General features: G+C 41.7%; 1 protein-coding gene across 2 annotated transcripts in view; it reads right to left on the reverse strand.

Moving 5' to 3' along the window:
* SMOC2 (SPARC related modular calcium binding 2) overlaps positions 1-23,898 on the reverse strand; it is a 168,395-nt gene that overhangs the window by 98,922 nt on the left and 45,575 nt on the right. For both annotated transcript variants that reach the window (XM_039531798.1, XM_039531799.1), the window contains exon 2: positions 13,009-13,180. In XM_039531798.1, the coding sequence (XP_039387732.1) occupies positions 13,009-13,180 (172 nt within the window). The remainder of the gene's footprint in view (positions 1-13,008; positions 13,181-23,898) is intronic.

Below are 23,898 nucleotides of genomic sequence, written 5' to 3' on the forward strand. Positions count from 1 at the left end.
GAGATCCCAATGCCTGATGGGGCAAAAACACTATCGCAGGTGGTTCTGGGTTCATGTCGTCAGGCCTCCCCCTCTCCCTCCGTGAAAGCAACGGCAGACAATCGTTTTGTGCCTTTTTTCCTGGGTTACCTGAGCAGACACCATACCACAGCAATCATGGAGCCCGCTCGGCTCACCATCATGGTACGACTCCACGGTGCTGGCAGATGTGGGACTGCATTGCTACACAGCAGCAGCCCATTGCTTTTTGGCAGCAGATGGTGCATTACGATTGGTAGCCATCATCGTCATATTCCTGGGTGCTCTTTTAGCCGACCTCGGTGAGATCTGTAAGGGGCGCCTGGGCAGACATGGGAGTGACTCAGCCAGGTCATTCCCATCTTCTGCCGAGCACCCAGGAGATGACGATGGCTAGCAATCGTACTGCACCGTCTTCTGGTGAGCAGCCAGGAGATGATGATGCCTAGCAATCGTAATGTAGCATCTTCTGCTGAGCATGCAGGAGATGACGATGGCTTGTAGTCATACTGCACCATCTGCAGCCCACCTAAGATGTAAAAGATAGATGGATCAAAACAAGAAACTGACCCAATTTGTTTTGTGAAATCAATGGCCTGCTAAAGCCAGGGTTTTGAGTTCAATCCTTGAGGGAGCCATTCTGTGTGACAGTTGTTTGTGTTTCTCCTTGATGCAAAGCCACCCCTTTTGTTGATTTTAATTCCCTGTAAGCCATGTCATCAGTCGCCCCTCCCTCCATCAGAGCAATGGCAGACAATTGTTTCGCGCAAAACCAGGTGAGGAGGCGATGGCAGCATGGTGACGAGAGGGACATGGTCATAGACTTCTCACAAAGTACGGGCCAGGCAACGTGCCCCGGCAATGCGCACATCATGCTGATGAGCTCTGCATGAGCTCTGCAAAAATGCTGTCCAAACAGGAAATGAAATTCAAAAGTTTGCGGGCCTTTTCCTGTCTACCTGGCCAGTGCATCTGAGTTGAGAGCGCTGTCCAGAGCAGTCACAATGGAGCACTCTGGGATAGCTCCCGGAGGCCAATACCATCAAATTGCGTCCACACTACCCCAAATTTGACCCGGCAAGGCCGATTTCAGGCTAATCCCCTCGTTGGAAGTGGAGTAAAGAAATCGATTTAAAGAGCCCTTTAACTTGAAAAAAAGGGCTTCCTCGTGTGGACAGGTCCAGGCTTAAATCAAGGTAACGCTGCTAAATTCGACCTAAAGTCATAGTGTAGACCAGGCCTCAGGCTGTCTACAGCTCTAAGAGCTGATCACCACTAGGTTAAAAGACATACGTATCAGTATTCTAGAATGATAGGAAATATGTAACAAGTCACTTGTGCTTGAATCTCCTTGTTTCAAAGATCTGAAGATCATCCACATTTTGAGGATAGAGAGGGGGTGGATGTCTGCAGAGACATTTAACATGACACATTCACAACATAAGGACTTTGTACTTGGTGGTAATGATCATCCGATGATTTCTGTCTTTTCATTTTTATTGCTGCATTCTGGATCTTAACAAGAAGGCAGCATTATCTTTGCTGAAACCCTCTTCTCTTGGCATCTAATGGAGGCAGACACTGTGTTTTTCACATTTGCAACCACCCAGCAACTTAGATCGTTAAGCTTTAAGATAAAACAAGGAATGCTGTGGTGGAATCCTCCTTGGCACAAAAATATTCCTCTCTCTTTTGACTAAGTCTCATTTGACTAGATACAATGTGCCTAGAGGCATGCCAAGTATTCACTGTAAAATCTGAAACAGAAATCAACCTTAATTTTGGGTTTATTACAAACCCAAAACACAGACCAGACCTTCTGAAAGGGGCACAAAGGTTCACAAATGTTTTGAATGAGCCTGACCAGGTTAATATGAATATGGGCCCATTTATGATTCTGCATAAAAAAAAATCACAACTATGTGTGCTTTCAAGTCTTCAGTGCTGCACTGGGGCTTCAGTCCTGGTAGTTTCAACTTAGTTTTGCTTTGAGATTTTAATTTTGTACAGAAACAGAGTGAAATTACATGGATTGAGATCAATAGAAAGTATGAGCACAAACCTCTGCTAAGTGGAACTGGTGAACTTTGCCGAGCTGTGGCTATGGCTAAAAGTGTATTTGACTATAAAGGAGAGTTTTTTTCGCTCCCTATTCCTGTGCATTCTGACTGACTTTAACAATCTTTGCATGAAGTTATAGTATTATGAAAAAGATAATACATTTGAGAATAAGCTGGACCAAGAACAGAATACAATTTTTGTGATCTTTTTTCAGTATTGTCTGTTTTTCATTTTGTGACACACACACACACACACACACCATTTTCAAAACTTGAATTTCCCCCCCCAAAAAAAAAAACTTGCTGGGTGTGGGAGAAGGATGAGAGAAACAAGTAAAAAGAATGGAAGGGAAAAGAAAAGAAGGAAAAAATGCAAGATGTGAACAAGCCTGACTTGTTTGACCTACCAAGCCAAGATGCATGTTCTATCTTTTTAGTCAGGCTGTTAGCAGAAGGTGAAGGATTGGTAAAGTGGGATGGCTCCACCCAAGTTTAAAGTAGTAGCATAAAATTCACATCCTCAGAGAAACACTCAATACTGATATCCTGCTTTTCCTACATGTAGGGAATGTCACAGCTGAATAGTAATATTAGAATCTGAAGAGAAAAGTTTACCTTACTGAAGTGTATGTTGTAAATTTCCCTGTGTTTGGAGACTTGCAAGGAGTGCATTCTACAGCTGCTAAGTAAGAGTGACAAACTTTTTTCACCACTACCAGGAACTTTAATTCTTTTAGTGTTATTGAAATGCTGTATGTCCCTCTTTCTGGGAAAATAGCAAAATATTTTATGTGAAATTCCACACATTTTTATGTGTGTTTCAATCCTTTATGTGAATCTGAAAATGAAGAGAGTACCCTTTGTTATGTCTATGATAGCCCATAAAAGGAGGACATTTTTAAACAGTAAGGCTCTTTAAGATATCATAAATTAGTTAAGCTAAACATCAGCTGTATAGGGTTTCCCATAGAGAAAGGGATCTACATCATTACAGAGAAATAGCAATGATATTATTTGCAATGGCTGTCTGGGTTGTGCTTATTTAGCAGTGAGACACTGTAGGTATAGCCTTTGTAATGAATGAATATAGCTATACTTGCTATGCCTGGAGCCCAAACTACAACCTCATGGGTGTTGAGGAACTCCAGGACAGAGCTGAGGCACATTGGCAGGATTGTATAGGCACACTTCCTTTGCCATTGTCCAGAATGAACTTGTGAAATGGATACAGGCTATTAGTCAATCACTATCTGTCACATTAACTTAAAAATAAATGGAAAGAGGGGAAAAAAAGAATCTTCTTGCTATTATTGAAAAATAAATATAATTATTATCTTGGGTGCATAACTCTGCAAATCTTGCAGCTCCTTTTCAAGTAAAAACGCCTATTAAAGCCAATGGGAGTCTGTTTGAGTAAGCACTCCAGGACCTGGCCCCATAGGAGCTTGTGTGTACCATCGCTGACAACTAAACTGAAAGTTCTATTGGTGTCCAGAATTCAAAAGCAAACATCGCATACTCTCTTCAGCTTCCTCATGCTTAGAGCCCTACCAAATTCAGAGTCCACTTTGGTCAATTTCATGTTCATGAGATTTTTAAAATCATAAATTTAACATAACATAAGAACATAAGAATGGCCGTACCGGGTCAGACCAAAGGCCCATCTAGCCGAGTATCTGTCTACCGACAGTGGCCAATGCCAGGTGCCCCAGAGGGAGTGAACCTAACAGGCAATGATCAAGTGATCTCTCTCCTGCCATCCATCTCCATCCTCTGACGAACAGAGGCTAGAGACACCATTCTTTACCCATCCTGGCTAATAGCCATTTATGGACTTAGCCACCATGAATTTATCCAGTTCCCTTTTAAACATTGTTATAGTCCTAGCCTTCACAACCTCCTCAGGTAAGGAGTTCCACAAGTTGACTGTGCGCTGCGTGAAGAAGAACTTCCTTTTATTTGTTTTAAACCTGCTGCCTATTAATTTCATTTGGTGACCCCTAGTTCTTGTATTATGGGAATAAGTAAATAACTTTTCCTTATCCACTTTCTCAGCATCACTCATGATTTTATATACCTCTGTCATATCCCCCCTTAGTCTCATCTTTTCCAAGCTGAAGAGTCCCAGCCTCTTTAATCTTTCCTCATATGGGACCCTCTCCAAACCCCTAATCATTTTAGTTGCCCTTTTCTAGTGCTAGAATATCTTTTTTTAAATTTGAAATTTCACAGTGTTGTAACTGTAGGGATCCTGACCCAAAGAAGGAGTTTAGGGGTAGTTGCAATACCACTATCCTTACTTCTGTGCTGCTGCTGCTGGCAGTGGCACAGCCTTCAGAGCTGGACAGGTGGAGAGCCGCAGCTGCTGGCTAGTAGCCCAGCTCTGAAGGCAGAGCTGCCACCAGCAGCAGTGCAGGAGTATGGGTGGCAATACCATGACCCTCCTAAAATAACCTTTCTACCCCCTGCAAATCCCTCTTGGGTCAGGACCCCCAATTTGAGAAATGCTGGCCTCCCCCAGGAAATCTGTATAGTATAGGGCAGGGGTCAGCAACCTGTGGCATGCATGCCAAAGGTGGCACATGGGCTGATTTTAAGTGGCACACTGCTGCCAGCTGGGGTCCCAGCTGCCAGCCCCACTCAGCCCACTGCCGACCTGGATTACAGAACCCCAGACCGGCTGGCGGAGCAGGCGGACAGAGCCCAGGCCGGCAGCAGAATGAGCAGGGCTGGCAACCAGGACCCTGGCTGGTAGGGGCCGGCAGATGGAACCCCATACGGGCAGCAGGATGAGCCAGCTGGGGTCCCGGCCGCCGGCCCCGCTCAGCCCACTGCCGGCCTGGATGGACAGAACCTGGATGGCAGCAGGCTGAGCAGGGCCGGGGGCTGGGACCCTGGCTGGCAGGGGCCAGCAGACGGAGCCCCAGACTGGCAGTGGGCTGAGCGGCTCATCCTGCTGCCGGCCTGGGGTTCCATCCACCAGCCCCTACCAGACAGGGTTCTGGCCGCCGGCCTTGCTCATTCTGGGGTTCCATTTGCTGCCCATGCTGCCGGTCTGGCACGCAAAACCTTAAATTAATGAAGACTTGGCACACCACTTCTCAAAGGTTGTCGACCCCTGGTATAGAGTAAAAGCACACAAAAGACAAAATTTCATTGGGGTAGAGGGGGGAGACCAGATTTCATGGTCCGGGACGCATTTTTCATGGCGGTGAATTTGGTAGGGCCCTACTTATGCTCAATTTCCTGAACCTTCCAGAACTTATGTAGAGAGACTTTGAATAGTTAAAGAACACTAAACTGATGCAGGCTGAAGTAAAATGCTACTTGTTTCAATCCACCCTTATAACATCTGTAAAACTGAAAAATGAACTGCTGCTGTCAATTATTCATTATTCTCTTGACAATACACCAGAAAGAAAAAGCTGTTTTTTCTCACTGGACACTTCTGTTTTAGATATTGCTCACTCTGAGACAAGATACAGCAGCCTGACAGTGTTTGGAGACTTGATACTTGAAGAAGCTGAGATGTGAGATGAAGAGATGTCTGTCAAGTACTAAAATGTTCATTTTCAATTGACATTAACAGTTTCTGGTCTCTGAAAAAAAAATATTATTGATCCTCTCACAACAGAGCAAGATTCCCACTAATCTACTTATGACTAAGGCTAGGTGTTTGACATCTCCAAAAAATGGAAAAAGAAGGTTTTGTAACAGAAACTGTCTCTCTCCACTCAAATTTTAGTTTAAATTATGTATTAATATACATGTATTGTTTGTCACAGAAAATTATGAGAAGTCAAACAAATATATATTTTACAATACAAATTAATTGAATAACCTAAAACCATTTGAAAACCATGACACTAGAAATATATAAACTCACATTTTCAAAATTAATGGATGGAGCCATGTTCAGTAATGAGCTAACCAGAGTAATAAAACGAATGCAAAAGTCCTATACAAGATAACAGAGATGAAACTAATAGCTCTATAGAAATGATTCTAAAACCCCCAATAATCTAATAGAGAATTTGCACAATCTTTGTATATATTTTTGAATCAGGAAATAGATAATCATATTTCTGCTGTAAAATTCTACTAAATGCTACAGGATGGTTCTAAAAACCTATAGGACTTTTCTATAAGGGAAAGGCCATGATTTTTTATGAAAAAAAATCTTGTCACAGATTTTATTATACAGCACAGTTTTTAACACAAATACAGCCCTATGTATTGTCAGATAAATAAATAAATACAAATTAAATATCAAGAATAAGGCCCTGATCCAGCAAAGCACATGTTTAGCTTACAGTATAGGAGCAGAATAATTGAAATCAAAGGGCCTACTCATATGCTTACAATTTAAAATGTGATTAAGTGTTTGGCTGGTTCTGGGCCTGGATATCCAGACTCTGAAGACCAATCACCAAGGTTTCACTTAGGCAAAATTCACTTAAGCCAGTGTTTCCCAAACTTGGGACGCTGCTTATTTGGGAAAGCCCCTGGCGGGCAGGGCCAGTTTGTTTACCTGCCCCGTCCGCAGGTGCTGCTGATCGTGACTCCCACTGGCCACGGTTTGCAGCTCCAGGCCATTGGGAGCTGCTGGAAGCGGCGGCCAGCATATCCCTCGGCCTGCGCCGCTTCCAAAAGCTCCCATTGGCCTGGAGCTGTGAACCGTGGCCAGTGGGAGCTGCGATCAGCCAGACCTGCAGACAGGGCAGGTAAACAAACCGACCCGGCCCACCAGGGGCTTTCCCTACACAAGCAGCATCCCAAGTTTGGGAAACACTGCCTTAAGGCAATGGATGTTTTGCCTGAGTGAGAACTAAAAAGTTCAGGTTAAGCCCCACTATACATACTCTGTCATCCAAAACTCTCGAAACAATTTATACACGTTAATGAAGTCTCACAACATCTGTGTTAGGTACTGTTAAGTACCCATTGGGTAAAAGAGACAGACACACTGAGTTATTCAATGTCATACTCAGAGTAGATGCAAATCCAGGAATAAAATACAGAAATCTTATCCCCAGTCCCATACTCTAGTTACTAGACAATATTTCTTCCTTTAAATATAAAGCAGGAAGAAATGGGGGCTTGGCCTCCAAAGGCTGGAGTGCAGCGGATAGAACCAGACACAGCAGTGCGAATTGGAAGGAAGGCATTACTGTCTAACATCCGATTTTTCTGGATCCCTCTGCTTCCAACTGAACCTGCCTCAAAAATCGCAGGTTTTTTGAGCCTCACCTGTGAAAATGCTATTGAGCAGAACAAAGCAGGATTAGAGAGAGAGGTCCTCTCCAAGCAACCTGAAAAGAAGTCAGCACTTGAGCTCTGGAGATCCATCACTATCATGAGTCACTTACATTCCCCTGATTTATTATTTTTTTTCTGATTTATAAAAGGCAAAACACATTTATGTTGTGTGTCTATTTGTTATGCGAAGAAAAGCCTGGGGGAGAGAAATGGAGGGGTCAGCCAAGCTGAAAGGTGTCTCATTGTAGGCAAGCACAGAAGAATGCTAGCCCAGGCTCCCTCCTCACCTTCCATGGCAGCATGGCTCTGGTGGATTTCTGATGCCAGGGGAACCCACCTGCAAATCTCAGGGGGGCTTCAGTGGGTGGAGAAAGTATTCATGCAGTCTAATGCAGAGGAGTTCTGTTCAGGATTGGTAGGGGAGAGAAGGTTTCACATAGCCCTGCCCTCTTCCTCCATGGCACATTTTCACTCCTCAGAAGCCATAGTGCTCCAAGGACAACACAAAGTCTTTGGGACGTTTATGAGGGGATTAAAAATTAGATCAGTGCAACTCCCCACTTCCACATGGGCCGGCCACTTTTGATCCCTCCACAAGTGCAAACAATAGGGGATGATCTGGGCTTAATTCTTAATTGAGCAAAACCCCCATTAACTACAAGATTTTACCCTTTGGCAGCATCCTGACAGCAGACTCCTGTGCTGTGCAAAGCTCCACTAATTATAAAGGGGCTCTGCATGACTCAAGGGTCCAGATGACAGGATCTGGGGGTTGTTTGTAAACAATTATGTGACTTTTCTATTCCAATTATTTTTAAGTGCTGTATTTGTGTGTACTCGGGTACTCATTTTGATCAGGGTCAGGAAATTTTAGCTCATATGGTTCATATTTATCTACAGAGCATCAAGAGTCAATCCTGTAAAAGCACTGAGCACTCCTTCGAGGTTCCAAGACTCCTCAAATCACACTGACTTCAACAGAAGTCGAGGCATAGCAACCTCACAGGATCAGCACCTCAGAGGATCAAGCCTCAGAGTAGAGTTCCAGGTTATACTGGTTATAACAGTAGGCTTAAGTAAAGTATACCAGGACAGTCTTGTGAAATCCAGGTGCAATCTCTGGTTCTATGACAGACTTCCTGTGTGACCTTCAGCTAGTCACTTAATCTCACTGTGTTTCAGTTTTCCATTTGTAAAATAAGGAAAACAATAGTTCCTTTCACCCACTCTTGTCTAGTTAGATTGTAAACTCTTCAGGGCAGGGGCTGTTTCCTCCTATGTATATATACATTAGGACCTGATCACGATTAGTGCTTCTTGGTTCAACTGTAACACAAATAATGATGCTTCTCAGCTTGCACCAATTTTCTTGCACAACCAAATGTCTGTGTCTAGTGAGGGAAGTTCAGAGTTTAGGTTTGGTTTGGAGAAGCATCCAAAAATGTGGCTGTTCATCTAAAGTTTATTCAAACTAGCTCAACCTCTTGAAGCTACAAAAGTGGGCTGGAAATATTACAAGAATCAGACTTCTCACAATGTTTCCAACACTTTGGCATCTGGTTCCAGCCTTGCCGGGAAGCATAAGAGTGCACAAAAATGAAAAATAAGAGAGAGAAAAATGAATTGCAGGGTTGTTGTTTTCCTTAAAATTAAAAAAGGCCATTAGGCATGTTCTAATTTTGGTCAAATGTGGGTGTAAGGCTCACGATGGACCTGTTTTCAGACCAGTTCATCCTCCCTTAACTTTATTATCTTAAAAAACAAAAATTCACACAGCTATTTAAGTGCCTGTTACAGGCATGAGGGCACAGGGGACAGAAGTGGGAGAAAGGAGATGGGGATTAAAGTTCTGTCAGTAGGTTTTATTGTTGCATTTAAAATCCAAACTTAAAAATAGATTTCCCCCCTGGCGTTAAAGAATTCCCTTAAAAGTCAACTTTTTCCTGGTAAATGAAACCTGAATAATTAACAAAAACAAGAGAGAAAACAATAAACCCTTTAAGACAATGGTATCTCTGTAATTCCAGTCTTTTGACAGTCTCAAAATAAATATATCAAGCAAATATTGATAACAGAATTGGACAAAGAAGAAAGTCACTGTGAATTCTTGGCTTTTGTGGGAGAAGAGATCTGTCTGGGGCTAGTATTTGGAGAAAGGAATGTGAGGAGACATTAATTTGAATTTGATTCAAACTTTATTGTGTATGTAAAAATATCCCAGTTTTGATTGTGTAAACAGGCATGTAAAAGGCTTAAGAGCAAATGCTGACTACAAGTTATTCAGCAAGGCTAGATGGCAGAAACTGCCACAAGAGCTCAGTGTATATGCTGACCTGAAACCAGAGCTGGTCACAGCATTTTGGACAAAAATGAAATTGCATCAAAGCCAAAATATTTCATGGAGATGTATCAGTTTTGCCAAAAAGTTTTAATTGGGAAGTTATTGGGGGAGGGGGTAAGAGAGAGAGACAGTCCCTGCTCTGCCTGATTCAAAGTAATCGGGGATGAAAAATTCTGCTCGGAATCAGGCACGTATGGATTTGAACCTGAATCTCCCCGCCTTCCTAAATCGAGACACTCAGGTTTTGATCCAAAAACAGACATGTAAACAGAATTCAATTTTCATGAAAATGTTCTCAGTCAGCTCTACTAAAAGCCTCTGCTCTTTAACTAATTAATCCATCACCTGCAATAACAAGCTCCGCTCCTCATAGGCAGTTGGCTGAAGTGGAGTCTTTCTCAGCACCTTCAGCAGAATGTTTGATCAGGGTTATCAAAGGTGACAGTGTAGCAAGATGGGCGGCAAAGACTGAAACTGCAGTGAGACCAGTTGGCCTCTCTTTTTCTGTGCTCAAACTTGTTTTCACAGCCTGAGTTATTTCAGAGGATTGCTGCCATGGGCAGGAGTGAAGTGGCATGTCACTGAACTGCCCAAGGGTGTTTTGATTAAATTAAATATGAAATTAAACGTGAAAATAGGAGTAGTCTCTTTCTCACTGATATTCATCAGGTGTACAAGTGGCACTTATGCCCCAAAGCAATATAGCATCTATATAGAAAAATAAAAAGTTGAGTGAATTTCATGCTCATTGAACTGAGATACAAAAAGCACCACCTTGAACTGTGTGTGACAACTAACCGTAATATTTAAGCTGCCTGAGTAGAGCTGGGGGGGTCAGATGCCAGGATTACAATTGTGCTAAAATGTTATAGGTTAAAATGTATACAGAAATAAAGTACTTCTGCAAACTTTATATATCAACCAATTGCGGTAAAAATTTGCAAGCACTGCTAGAGCTGATCCCCACAAGCTTTGCATAGGGAAATTCTACACATTTTTATAGAGGGGGAAAGAATTCTGTAGTTGCCATTGTCAGTGCATTTGGTAAATTGCATGGAAAAATAATTAGAAAAAAGTATGCATAACACTTTACTTCACAGAGTGCCTAGTGTTTTAAATATGTACAGTGCACTAACACAAAGTGTTTACAATTATTCTTCCTGTTGTTAGTGGAAACAACAGGCACTTGGGCTCAAGTAACTCCATTATGTTTTCTTTGTTCATATAAGGAAGTAGATCCATCAGCTAATACAATGCTAGCATGATGTTTCGTCTAGGGGGAGGAGGAGACAGAATGTCTCTTGGTGCTTTAGAGGCTTGTTGGAGCTAATAGAGAGAGATGAAGTAGAAAATTGTCTCCAAGAGGTTGAGTCTGTGTGGTCTCAATCTTTTTGTTGTTATTAGAGAGTAAGGGAAGGTAAATCTTTGTGATCACCGCTATACTTATATTTTAAAAAAAATAGAGCAGTGAGCAGAAACTCAAGCCCTGCATTTAAGAGAGGAAGCATGTCATCATTTCTATGACTAGGATTTGGAAGAATGAACATGTGCATGGCTTAGATCACTAAATAATGGTATTGAAATGTTGGGACATCTCATTGCCCAGTGTCTATGAACTTAGGGGAGAAGGAAAACTAAAAGAACAAATGAAGTAACTAGGGAAGGAGAATGAGGTTTTGCTGCCATCTGAAACTATTTCATTGGATTTCAAAACTAGCATAAATTTAAAAGACTTCTTTCTTGTCATTTAAGCCCATGGATTTACCTCCTGGGTGATTGTTTGTTTGTTAAATTGAATCAAAACAAATATGTTTTTTTCTAGCAAAAGGAATGCAGTTAAGAAGTAGAAGAATGAGCCTGCTCACCTCAATGGAAAGTACTGAAGGCAGTAGGCAGGAAGCCTCAAACAGGATTCAGTTTGGTTCCTATTTCTAAGGTACACACAGGAAAATCCTAACTGTGGAGCCAGTCCAGCAAGGACTGGATCACTCTCCATTCTCATTTACTTGAGAGGGAATTATGGATGCTCATCACGTCACAGAATCAGGCTTGAAGAGAGGTGCACTTATATGTCTAAATAAATATGCAAAGGGTGTAAGAACACTTGCTTCAGGAAATTGCAAAGAATTGGAGGGAAATAAACAAAGGCCTCAATCCTACAACATCTTGCACATAGGCAAACTGCTGAGGCTACCCAGAGCCCTACTGACTTCAAAGGGGATCTTTCCAGGCATGGCAGTCCACCCATGCACAATAAATTACAGCATCAGGCCAAAGAAAGTAACAGTGGGGATCCAATCCAACTCCCATTGAAGTCAAAGAAAGTTGGAGCAGGCCCTAGATGAAGAAATGATCACATGATTGAACAGGTGACCACATAGGGACTATGGTGGTATTTCCAAAAGCACCCAAGTGATTTAGGAGTGCAGTTTCCATTCATTTTCAATGGGATATATGCTCCTAAGCTATTTAGACACTTTTGCAAATCCAACTCTAGAAGAAACCAATTTTGTCTCTAAAAATTAGGGATTTTAAGAAAAAGATATTTGAATTAATCTAACAAGAAAACTCAATTTTGTGAAACAAAAAGATGCTCAGCCCAGCCAAACACATGGATGCTTGAGATGCCAGGGGATCACCAAAATACTGGTGCCTAGCAGAGGAGGGTTCTCAGCTAAAGATTTAACCATTTTGTATTGGAAACTTTGGGTGGCTGCTTAAGACAAATATTTACTCATGGAAATGGTCCTTAGTGACTTTTTCATTGTAGCACAATTAATGCGAAGATTTATCAGCCAGTAAAACACTGGCACATAGGGCCTGATCCTGAAAGTTGTACTGCATGAATGGACATCTGCACTTGCAAAGGACAGCTTGCAGAATCCGGACCAAACATTATAGTATCCCTCTGATGCAATAAATCAAAATCAATTGCTTTGTAAGGAATTGGGTTTATTTTATTTCTGTTGTGCTGACTGATGAATCTTTGTAGATAATATCATTATAATAACTTGCCCTAATAGAGTGTCTTTCAGATGAACATCTCATCACTTTACCAACTCCCACCCCACCCCCTCAATGGGAAAACCAAGCTACACTTCCATTGACTCCAATATGCTTTGCATCAGGCCCCAAATCAGTGGCAGAGTTTAGAATAGGATCTAGACCTCCCATTCTTACCATACTTCGAGATATTTGGGTGAATTCTTGTCTAGTGGGGTGAAACCATTCTCTTAAAACTCCACTGTTCCTGCTGATTATCAGAGTACAACACCCCTGATTTAGTTTAATTTTCTACATTATGAACACACCAGGCTTTGCAGTGCTTACCTTTGCAGTTGCCCCTATATGCAATTTCCAACTGAGGATCTTTGCATTTTGCTCGTTGAAATTCACAACGGGACAGGAAAGTCCTTCCATCAGAAGCACAAAGTGACTTCTGAGGGGATCCTGCACAGTCCAGGCTGCATTCTCGGTCTTTGTCTTGGTCCACTCTCAAAAACTAGAAACAAAAACAAAATGGCATAAGACTTTGGGAAGTTCACTCCAATAGTCAATGGTCATCAATGGCATGAAAAGCACTTCCTGATCACCTACTCCAGAGAATATATGCAGGTGCACTCCAAAAATGTTTAATTGTATGCTAAATAATAGATAATTTGGTGTTCCCTGGTTTTTGATGGTTCAGCAGTTAATGTGAAATACTAGTCATTAAAACATCTCTGCAGTGCATATTTAATTTATTATTTTAATTAGGGAAACTCTGAACATTAAACAATCCCTCTGGAGAGAAAGGAGGTTGCTCAGAGCCTTTACAGGCAAAAATACTGATATTGAAAAATGGAAACCCCCTTCAAAACAGAAATGAGGAATTACTGTGATCTATTAGCTACTTATAGTAGCCATGGGTGATCTGCAACACTTTGAAAGGTTCAGCTTCAGTCTGGATACTTATATAAAACAAGAGCTTCATTCTACAATAACAAACTAGTGGTGTACCTGAGTGATAATGGCTGGACCTGCCTCCATCCAGCATGGGAGCCTTGATGCTACTGGCCGCCTTGTGCAAAATCCTTTCATCTCTGTGCAGAGCGGCCAGCTCAGACTCATGTGCCAGCAACATCCACCGTAAGTCCTCAGAAGGGTAATGTGAGTCTTAAGTGGTGCGTGCAGCGGTCTTTTTCTGGCCCTACTGCACAGAGATGAATTTCACCCAGAGTAAAATGTCAGGCTACTTGATGCAGCATAAACTCCAGGATATATATCTGCCAGGGTTGGAAAGAGGCATGTTATGGGTTGTGACTTCTCCCAGCCCCAGCATACCCTTTCCCGCTCTGCAGAGACTTACCCTCCCTGCACCCCTCCCCCCACCCCGATTTGGACTGGAGTGGCTTCTGCAGGCACATTGGGACAGAGACGACAAAAAAGGATGTCTGGTCCCCGCTTCTGGGTCATCCAGCTTCCTCCCTTAATGGAGGTAGAGGAGAGAAAAATATAGGCCATGATTGAAGTCTCTCTGTCAGGTTGTTCTAGCTATGAGTTACAACAGATTAGAGAGAAATATTTTTCTCTCTCTAATTTAATTCCCCAGTCACTTTGAACATGCTAAATGATCATCAGTTTGCATTTTAGTCTCCTACCCACTTCATATAAGCTTACATATAAGTTCCTGGAACTGAGAAAAGCAGGATCTGGTTGCACTGAAACACATTTCCCTAACCCTAACTAGTTTTTATGCCACTTTCACTTTCAGACAGAAATGAGCCCAAAAACATTTTATTTTCCAAGCATCAGAAGGGCTGATGCTGTGGGGGAGGTGAAACCACTATGTCCTCAAACAATTTTCTCTATCATTTAACTCTTTTCTGAATAAGCAATAAGATATGAAAGGCATGTAGTTACCAGCAGATAATCACCCTCCTGGGCATTACAAGTCACAGAGAAATGGACCTTAGAAAATGTCATCAACCAGCTGAAGTGCTGCCTTGGTTTTACAAAATGTGCAATGATGCTTTATTACTATTAATGTCTGATACAGGAAAGTTTAAAGCTTTAGGTTATGTATGCAGGCTAATGAGAGGGGAAAGCTTTGAGCAAGGAAGAGAAATAAGAGCAGAATTGGTGCATCCAAAGTACACAAGCCTCCAGACTTGCATACCTCTCTTTTCTGGAGGAAAGTGTTGGCTATATATAGCTCACCTTTATTTTAGTGAAGAAAAAGAAAAAACAGTCATAAATCCACTTAATTGTCATGCTTAAACTGTGGTCTGTTTAAGTGCTAGGAAATACAAAGTGAAGAAATGCAGATGTCTTATGGTAAGACGTGATAATTATAATTTTCTGTAAATGGAGAGACAACCTCACAGCTTCCATTTAAAAAACCAAACCCTAATATTCATATGGTTGGAATTTGACTGTAATTTTCACATTTGAGCAGCACAGGAACACACAATAAAAGCATTCTTTTCCTACTCACAACACTCTTTTGGTTTGCTTTTTCCTTTTAAATAGTAATTAGCTTCAGGAGCAGATGAGTCAGCTGACAGAAAAACCTATGGCATATGTCTGCATTTTAGCTATGTTTTTTTCCCCCTTGTAGTCATTTGTGTGTGTGTTTTTTCTCTTGAGGGATGCTCAGATACTGTGATGACAGAGAGAGTCACATAAATACCTAGATAAATAAAGTGGGAGCTGTGGAGACTTTATCTTACTCTATTGACTCACACCAAAAGCAGTGGTAATGCAAACTTCCTTCACCCTGACAAAAATACAGATGAGAGGGTAGTTTGGTCTCCATCCTCATCCAGCACTTGATCCCTTGAAGTCAATGACAAGGCTTCCCAGGAGAAAAAGAATGGACTGGGGCTTTTGAAGGGGAAATCAGGCGATTTGGATTCAAGCCCCTGCTCTGCCACAGACTTCCTGTGTGGCCTTGGCAAAGCCACAACAACTAATCTCTGTCCCGCAGTCCCTCCATCTGTAAAATTTGGATGATAATACTTCTTTTCTCTATCTAGAAATCTCACATGCCCCCCACCACTGTAACATCTGAGTGCATCTCAAGCTTCACAGCCCCCCTGCTATAGGAAAATGCTATGTCCCCATTTTACAGATTAGGAACTGAGATGTAGAGACCCAGATCCACAAAGGGACTTAGACGTTACAATGCTGAGCAATATCTAACTTTTAGGAGCCTAGAAAGTCCCAGGAACAACACTGCAAGCCACAAAGCCACAGTTAGGCACCTAGGCTACCTATACAATGGATGGGGAGATATGTGCCTAAGAATGTGATCCACAAAAGCCAGAACACTAGATAGGAACTGCCTAAGCTAGCCAATGGGAGATGCTGATGAGAAGGGTGTTTACTAAGCCCCACTCCCCTGATGGAAATAGGCACTGATGATTGGGCTGCAGTGACCTACAACCAGGAATCCCTCTTCTGGAGTCTGGTGGCTTGGGCACCTAACTCATTTCTTGGGCGAATGAGCTAGATACCTGCCTTGCTCTACACAAGCGAGCCAGAGGAGGAAGTGATGCCCAGGCTATATCTTTTAATCCAGTAGTGAGAGTTGTCACCTGGGACATGGAAACCTGGGTGTAATTTCCCCCTCTACATGTGGGGAAAGAAAGGATTTTAGCACAGTGGATAAACAATGAAAGAGTCACTGAACCCGGGAGAGGGCAAGAAAGACTCAGACGCTTGATAGTTTGGGCACTGAGGTGGGACACTCAAGGTCCAGACCTTGTGTGCAAGTTTGGTGGAGGACCACATATCTTCCCCCACTTTGTGGATTGCTCTGAGGCTTAGATGGAAGATAGGTGTCTGGGTGCTTAGAGGGAGGTAGTTGTATGTGTGCCCAATGACAGAAGCTTAGGCACAAAGGAAACTTTTACTGCAAATACTTAGCTGCCTAGTGAGCTTAGGCACCCAAGTGGGAGTTTTATGGATTGCAATGGAGCCTAAAACTGGGACTTGGGTACCTAAGTACCTGTGGATCTGGGCCAGAGAAACTGTGATTTTCCCATGGTCACACAGGTAACTTACGCAGAGCAAGGAACTGAATCCAAGTCCCACACTAACAACTAGACCATCCTTTTCCAGCTTTTCCCCTCTATTTTCTAATGAGAGTGTTTTAGCCCTATGGAGAAGGCTCTACCTCTTACTGTGTGGTTGTTTAGTAACTAGTGCACCAGGACCCTCATCTCAGCTGGGGTCTCTAGGTGCTGCCTTTGTACAAATAAATTAAATAATATGATTTGGTTCAGGCCCTCAATCATTGATCTCTCTGTGGAGAGTGCCTACAAAGGGAAAAAATAGAGTCAAGACCAGTGTGGACATCCTGGCCACAGTAACTGGACTGAGACTACCAAACTCATTTTGCAATGGCCACTGAATAGCCATTAGATTACACTAAATTTTGGTCATTTCCAACCTGCTCTGGATTTGAGCCAGTAACTTCTTATCCCATCACCAATTCCCCAGGTTCTTCATGCTCCAGCTCATGTTTTAATGTACTTTCTGTGCCTTGGTTTCAAGGTAGTGGAGAAAGCTGATCCTTTAAAGTCTTTCTAGCACGATTTTGCCAAACCTTTTTTGTTATTATGAGTCTTTGAATTCATTTGGAACATGACATGTGAAATCTTCTAGACTTGTCACTTGATTTTTTTTCTTGTGCTTCCCTGTCTTTTGTCATGTTCTGTAAGTTTAGAAATAAACCAGGAAAACAATGTTTCCCCAACATCATCACCACAATCCATCCCTGGAATATTGCCAAAGTAAATGTGTTGAGAGCAAATTACGTTGATGTCTTTGGAAAGTTGTATCTTAATGGGAGTCCAGGCAGACCAAGACAACCAACCAGTTGAGAGGGGTAAGGCCAATATGCCCGATTACAGCAGGCAGACATCAATTTCACAACACTGAACTAGACTGAAAATCTCCTAGGCTGTTTAAACTCCGAATAACAGAATCCACCCTCTTGGAATATTGAGTGTTCACTGATGAAGTTACATTCTGGAGGGCATTCAGCCAAAAAGTTCAATTTCAACTCTTTATTATTTCAAAGCATTTAGATGAGATTATGATAAATTATAGGTTCAAGGATATTGGAGTAACCTGGAAAAGCAGAGGATGAAGAGAAACCCCATGAGACAAAGCCACTTGAATAACTTGTTGGGTAGCCAAACCTCAGTGGAGAATTTGTGTTGTACACTTAAACAGTTTCCACCAAGCTAGCAAGCTAAAGGATTTAAGAGTAGGGAAGACAAAAAGACAAACAATGGCCAGAAAAGATAGCTTATAGGAGGCATATTAGATGTTTACTTATGGTCTGTTGAAAAAAAGGGTAAAAGGAATGCACAGACATTAGACAGAACATACTGTAGCTGTTACTGTAGCAGTGCAGGATGGTTCAACCCTGCGTCCCTTACTCACATGAACCCAATAGAAATATTTGAGGAAGGGCTATAAGATCAGGCCTTAATTTAAGATTTCTGCCCATTTGCCTGTCTTAATGGGTGAGAGAGTACCACAGAAGCTGGTACCATATTTATGTACAAAGTGCTAGATTGTATATCTTATCTCGAGTGGTACCTTACTCTACAAGTAGTGCTGTTGTTTTCACTGGAACACCTTATGGAGGAAGGCGATACTAGACACAAGCAGGGGGACCAGAATGCGGCCTAAACGGATTACTGGCAGTAACTGGAGGCAGTTGGATCATCTATCGCTAACTTTAAGATGATTTGAAACCAAAACAGTTATTATAAAATCATGTGATTCACTGAAAGACAAGCCTCAACTAACATTTTGTGAAAAATCATAATTTTAAATAAGGATTATTCTGTGGATAAGGATGTTTCTTCACAAGAAAAGCTCATGTTTTCAGAATATATAGTAGCCACATTTGTAGAGGTTCAACAGTTTTCTGTTGCTTCATTTCAGTTTGCAAGGGATTGAGAAGACATGAATTTGCTCTGCGAGATAATGTGTCACTGTATTTTTCTGACTTCTTCACAATAATCTCTGCAATACAGTACTTTGACATTTCTTTGACTCCTGTGAGGCATGGGAGTCACTAGCTGGTTTGATAAGAACTGTTTATAACTTATTACTAGTTATCATTTGTTGAGCACAGATGATGCATAACTTAAACTCTTGCTTTAAATATTATGATCCATGTACTGACTGGTTGCATAGCAACGTATGTGAAAAATACAGTCACTGCCAATATGGAGGGTAAAAAGACATGGTAGGATGGGTGCGAAAGGAATTCTCTTTGATAACCAATAGATTTTTTTCATTTTTCTTAACCTGAAGTAATCCTGAGACATGCAAACTTTACCATGTGGCAAGGACTCTGCCTGTAAAAGGAACTGCTTGTTACATCTAGGAAAGGATAATGAAAAGAGACTGATTATATAGATAATACTATATTATATAATCCACGGGGATTGATGGAAAATGTACCAATATATGTATTTTATCTTATTCTGTATTGCTCAGTTATTTGTAAATTGTGTGTTTTCTCATGCAACAACATGGCCACGAGTGATATAGGAAACTATTGATACCCTGCACGTCCTTGTTATTTAGAGCTTTCTATAACAGCAGCACATATGGCCAACCACTGGGGTTTTATGTACCTGAAAAGATAGTTAGGGTAGTATCTTATATTGGACCTACTTCTGTTGGTGGAAGGAACAAGCTTTTGAGCTACACAGAGCTCTTCTTCAGATCAGGGCATCTGAGCTAAGTACAAATTGGGACAGATTGTTAAGCAGAAGGGGCAATGCATAATTGGCGGTGGTCACTAGAAGTGGGCAACTGAGTATTAGAATGTCAGGTATCAGAAAGGTAGCCGTGTTAGTCTGGTTCTTTGCTGAGTATTAGAATGTTATTCATTAAGGGTCTGAAGTGGGCAATATGAATGTCAGCTTTGAATCTAACACCCCTCTTAAAAATGTAGGTGACTAAGTGGCCACTTGTTGTTTCTGACTGGTCAAATTGAAGTGCAGATATTTTTGACCATTAAGAGAAGGAGTTTAATCCTTTTGGATTGGTGACTATGGTTAATCTCTCCTTATAAAGACAACTAGGCAGGGTGGGATTTTAACAGAGCCTGTGTCCTGCTAATGTTAGCATAGAAGTGAGCAGTAGCCTAGTTCCAGCAATAGGTGTTAGGCTAAAAATATTCATTCTCGTTTGTGCTGTAGGTTAACAGATCTGATGCCTTAAAATGAGGGTGATTGTAAATTAAAAAATAGCAACATGAGAAAACCATTTTAAAATATGAACTTTTTTTAATAAAACCTTTGAATCTGAATCTTCAAGGAAATAGTGTCTCATCCTTTCCAGTACGTTGTATTTTACAACTTAACATTGCCAAGTATACGAATATTCTACAGTATGCATTTGCTACAAAGGAGTAATGATGAAGATGGTCCTAGATCTGGAGAACTCTTAAGTCTCCTAGTGTACCTCAAGTAATACATTAAAGATCAACTGTCAGAGTGGGATATTTTAGCTTAAAATTGCTGTAGCAGAGTGCTGGTGCAAAGGCACCTAATTAGCCCCTGCTCAGCCAGCCCCAATCAGGAGAAATAGATTGGGGCTGGGGAGAAATCTGGTGCCTGGCCTTTAGAACTGGCCGCACCTGCAGGCCTGAGGGCTATAAAGGCTGGCTGGCAGCCAGAAGAAGGGGGATGGCTAGGGGAAGGTCAGTCTCCAGGCTGAGGGCAGACTCTGTGCAGGAGAGGAGATTGTCAGGCCTGCAAGCTCTGTATATAGTATATCACTGGTGGTGGGAGAACGTGGTGTAAATAAAGCCACAGGTGCTGCACAACTAGAAGCCTCTCTGAGCTTTATTGGGGCAGCCAGTGGGCCCCAGGAAGAGGAGTGGGCAGAGGACCTTATCACAATTGCATTTAAGCATTTTTTAAAGCTGAGCAATGACAAAATACCATTATTTGCCATCTTGTATCCCCAGCACATGCTATTCCAATAGAACTCCTTCACTATCTCTTGTGTTAAAAGTTCTTAATGCTAGTTGTAAATTGCTCTCCTCCAGTGTACACAGTTGTTGCCGGCACAGAGGGCCCGAGGCAGCAGCAACAGTGGTTCGTTGCCCGGTGTGCTTCGCTCCAATAAACACACCACGGTGGAGAAGCAGACAAAGTTTATTTGAGCCCAAATAAGGTGCAAGGGAGACATAGCAATCTCAAATCCTGCACACCGATACAAGCCGTTTTTCCCTTCTTATACATGATTTTAGCTAAGCATTCCCATTACCCCCACACTACTCATCCTTACCCCGCCCCTTCTTCCCCCTCCCGTCTATTTTTCTATAGCAAATACATCATGCAAGTAGCAATTACATTAAGCAGTTAAGTCATACTTGGCAACAACCACTTTAGCTCATTAGTAACTCTTCTGTGAACAGTTATCTTGTTTTATTTCATTGATCTGTTATTTTGCCCCTTAACCAAGAGCAAGCAGGCCTCATTATAGCAGGCCTCATTATTACCTTCTGGTACAGGTGTTGTAACTGATAACCATTCTTTGTTGCCGGCCTGTTAGGTCGATTAAAGTTCAAACATAAACATGGAAGCGCTTTGGTCAGACATGGAGTGATTTTAGTTCATTTAGGCCTACTACAGGAAGGCTTTATTGACACTTATGGTTTTCCACCCTCCTGAGTTACCTAGAGTCATGCCTAGTGACACCAACACAGTCCTAGTGATTTTTTTTTTTTTACTGCTATGATTCAGTAACATTAGAACTGTAGCATTATGGAACTGCAGATACACAAAACCATATTTTAAACTGAGAATTTCTACATCTGCATTTCCTGCTCTGCTTTGTTTCTCAGTTTGGTTTTGTAACCCATGCTTGTCAGTAGTCCCACAGTTGGTCTTTGGAAGGTGGGGATGCTTATTTCCTCAACCACAAGCAGCACGTCAGTCCATTAGAAAGATTTTCCAATAACTCAAGGATAGGCATTAGGTTATTACTTGACTATGCTATTAAACTGTCCATCGAGAGACAAGTTCTCTTAAACTCATTAACTGTGACCGGTGTCTCATCATGCATATCCTCTATTTAGCTTAGATTTTCCATACTCGTGATGGAATCCTGTTTCACTCCTATAGAGACACCTCCTGCCCACAACTCACCTCTTAGGCCCAGAAGATAGTCAGATGCAGCTGAGTTACTACAATTCCACTGCTCAATGAAGGCAGGCTTCAAAGAGACCAAGCATGGAGATTTCCACACACCTTATACTCTGCAGGACATGCTATGCAGCAACTCTCACTAGGGTAAAGTGGAGGAGGGGTTGTAGAGAACCTCCTGGGGTGGAGGAGAAGTGGTACATGGCCAATGAGTCCACAGCTAGGTGCATCCACTTGTCAAAAGTCCCATGTGCAAAGTGGCAGAGAGGTCAAGGCCAATATCATAGTCCCTGGGCATGGAAGCAGTTGCATGATGTTCTGCATCTTGTAGGTCAGAGCAGGAAAAATAGCAGGAAGGTGTAAACTGAAGTGTAAAGATTAGCCATGGGATCTGGCTCATCATGTTTTAAATTGTAACTGGAAAAATTCTACTCTGTTATGTGAGATTATTTTAGGAAGCATGAGTACCTTTGGGTTTAGGAGCTGCTGTTGTCTGATTCTAATTTGAGCTAGGCAGGGGAGAATAATGTCTTTTTCTCAAGCCTTATCTACCCTAAGAAAATGTGCACCAATTTAACTAATGTGATTTAATTACACTAGCCTAATTAAAGTCAACAGGCTATGCACGTACCCATTAGGGCTTATAGTGGCACACCTCACAGTAAGCCTTTCATGCAGGCAAGGCCTTAGACAGAACCAGTTTCTACTCTCTCTGACATCAAAATTCCCATTATCTTTAATAGCAGCAGGATGGAGCCTGTCCTTTGGGGAAAACAGAGAGCTGGAAGTGCACAATTATATGGAACTGAGTTTGTCCTTTGAGGGGTAAAATAAAATTAAATTATGCCTAACCAAAAGGCTGGCAATTTGTCTGCAGGTGGAAAACATGAGAACCAAGCATGACAGAGAGAGAAATAAGTCTACTGTTCTCCTTAGAAAAGCTTACCACTCTGTAGTAAAGTTTTGAAGGTGATTTCTTTATCCTGCATCTGTTTACTGTAGGATGCTGAATGGAATATTCTGACTTCTCCACTCCATGCACAGGAGATCTGTATTTGTACTCTGGATAGTGTGTTCTAAACTGATAGAAATCAGGGCTCTGTGCCGTTGAAGACTGCAGTGGATTGAGGTAGTCACAACAGGCTTGATAAGCATACGTGTGAATCTCCAAGCTAGCCATGTTCTGTTCTCTCTAGGCTTGTCTAGACTGAAAAATGAGTGGTGTTTTAATATATATTAACATGCATTTGTTAATAGGTTTTTAAACACCACTTAGCCTTCAGTGTATATGAAGACAGTGGTATTTTGAAATGTGAGCTGGTCACGGTCTACTCTAGGACAATAATGACCACGTAACTGTTTTAGCTAATATGCTTAAAACCCACTCCTTTTCCTAGTGTAGGCAAGCCCTCCATTTTATCACTCACCTCATAAGTGATGAAGTTCTAAAACACATCTACACAACAAACAACCTCCAGATTGTTTCTTTACATAGGGTAGCATCTCAGGCTCACAACCACTAAGGTATTTAGGTACCTAATTCCCATGGGTCTCAGCCAGAAAGGGAGCATTCCATAATAGTCTTATAATGTATTGTCTACAGTATGGACACCCTAAATTCAGAATTCACTCTGAAGGGCCAGGAATTAGGGTCACAATTGGTTTGTCTTGCTTTTACCACTGTTTATTTTCATTACTGTATGATTTAAGGCAGTATTATCACAGTTAACCTCCAAAATGCAGGCTCCAAGTAATTGCTGGATTTAACATATCTTCCATAGAACAGCTGATCTTGAACAACCCCTCTACAGCTGCTAATCCTTCATGAATACGATGGTGGAAAACTCAGAGCTAACTACTGTAGATAATAAAATGCTATTCTCTGTCCACACCTATAAGACAGCTTCTCTAAGGAGGTCCTGTTTAGAAAGATGCTTCTCTGGTGGAACATAAAAAAATCAGCTAATAGGAAAGAAACTCTATGTAAAAACTATTCTACTTACCTGTAAAATGCCAAATTCTACTGTGATCACACACCAATATAAAG

The sequence above is a fragment of the Mauremys reevesii genome, linkage group 3 (genome assembly GCF_016161935.1).
Source record: "Mauremys reevesii isolate NIE-2019 linkage group 3, ASM1616193v1, whole genome shotgun sequence".
Classification (NCBI taxonomy): Eukaryota; Metazoa; Chordata; order Testudines; family Geoemydidae; genus Mauremys; species Mauremys reevesii.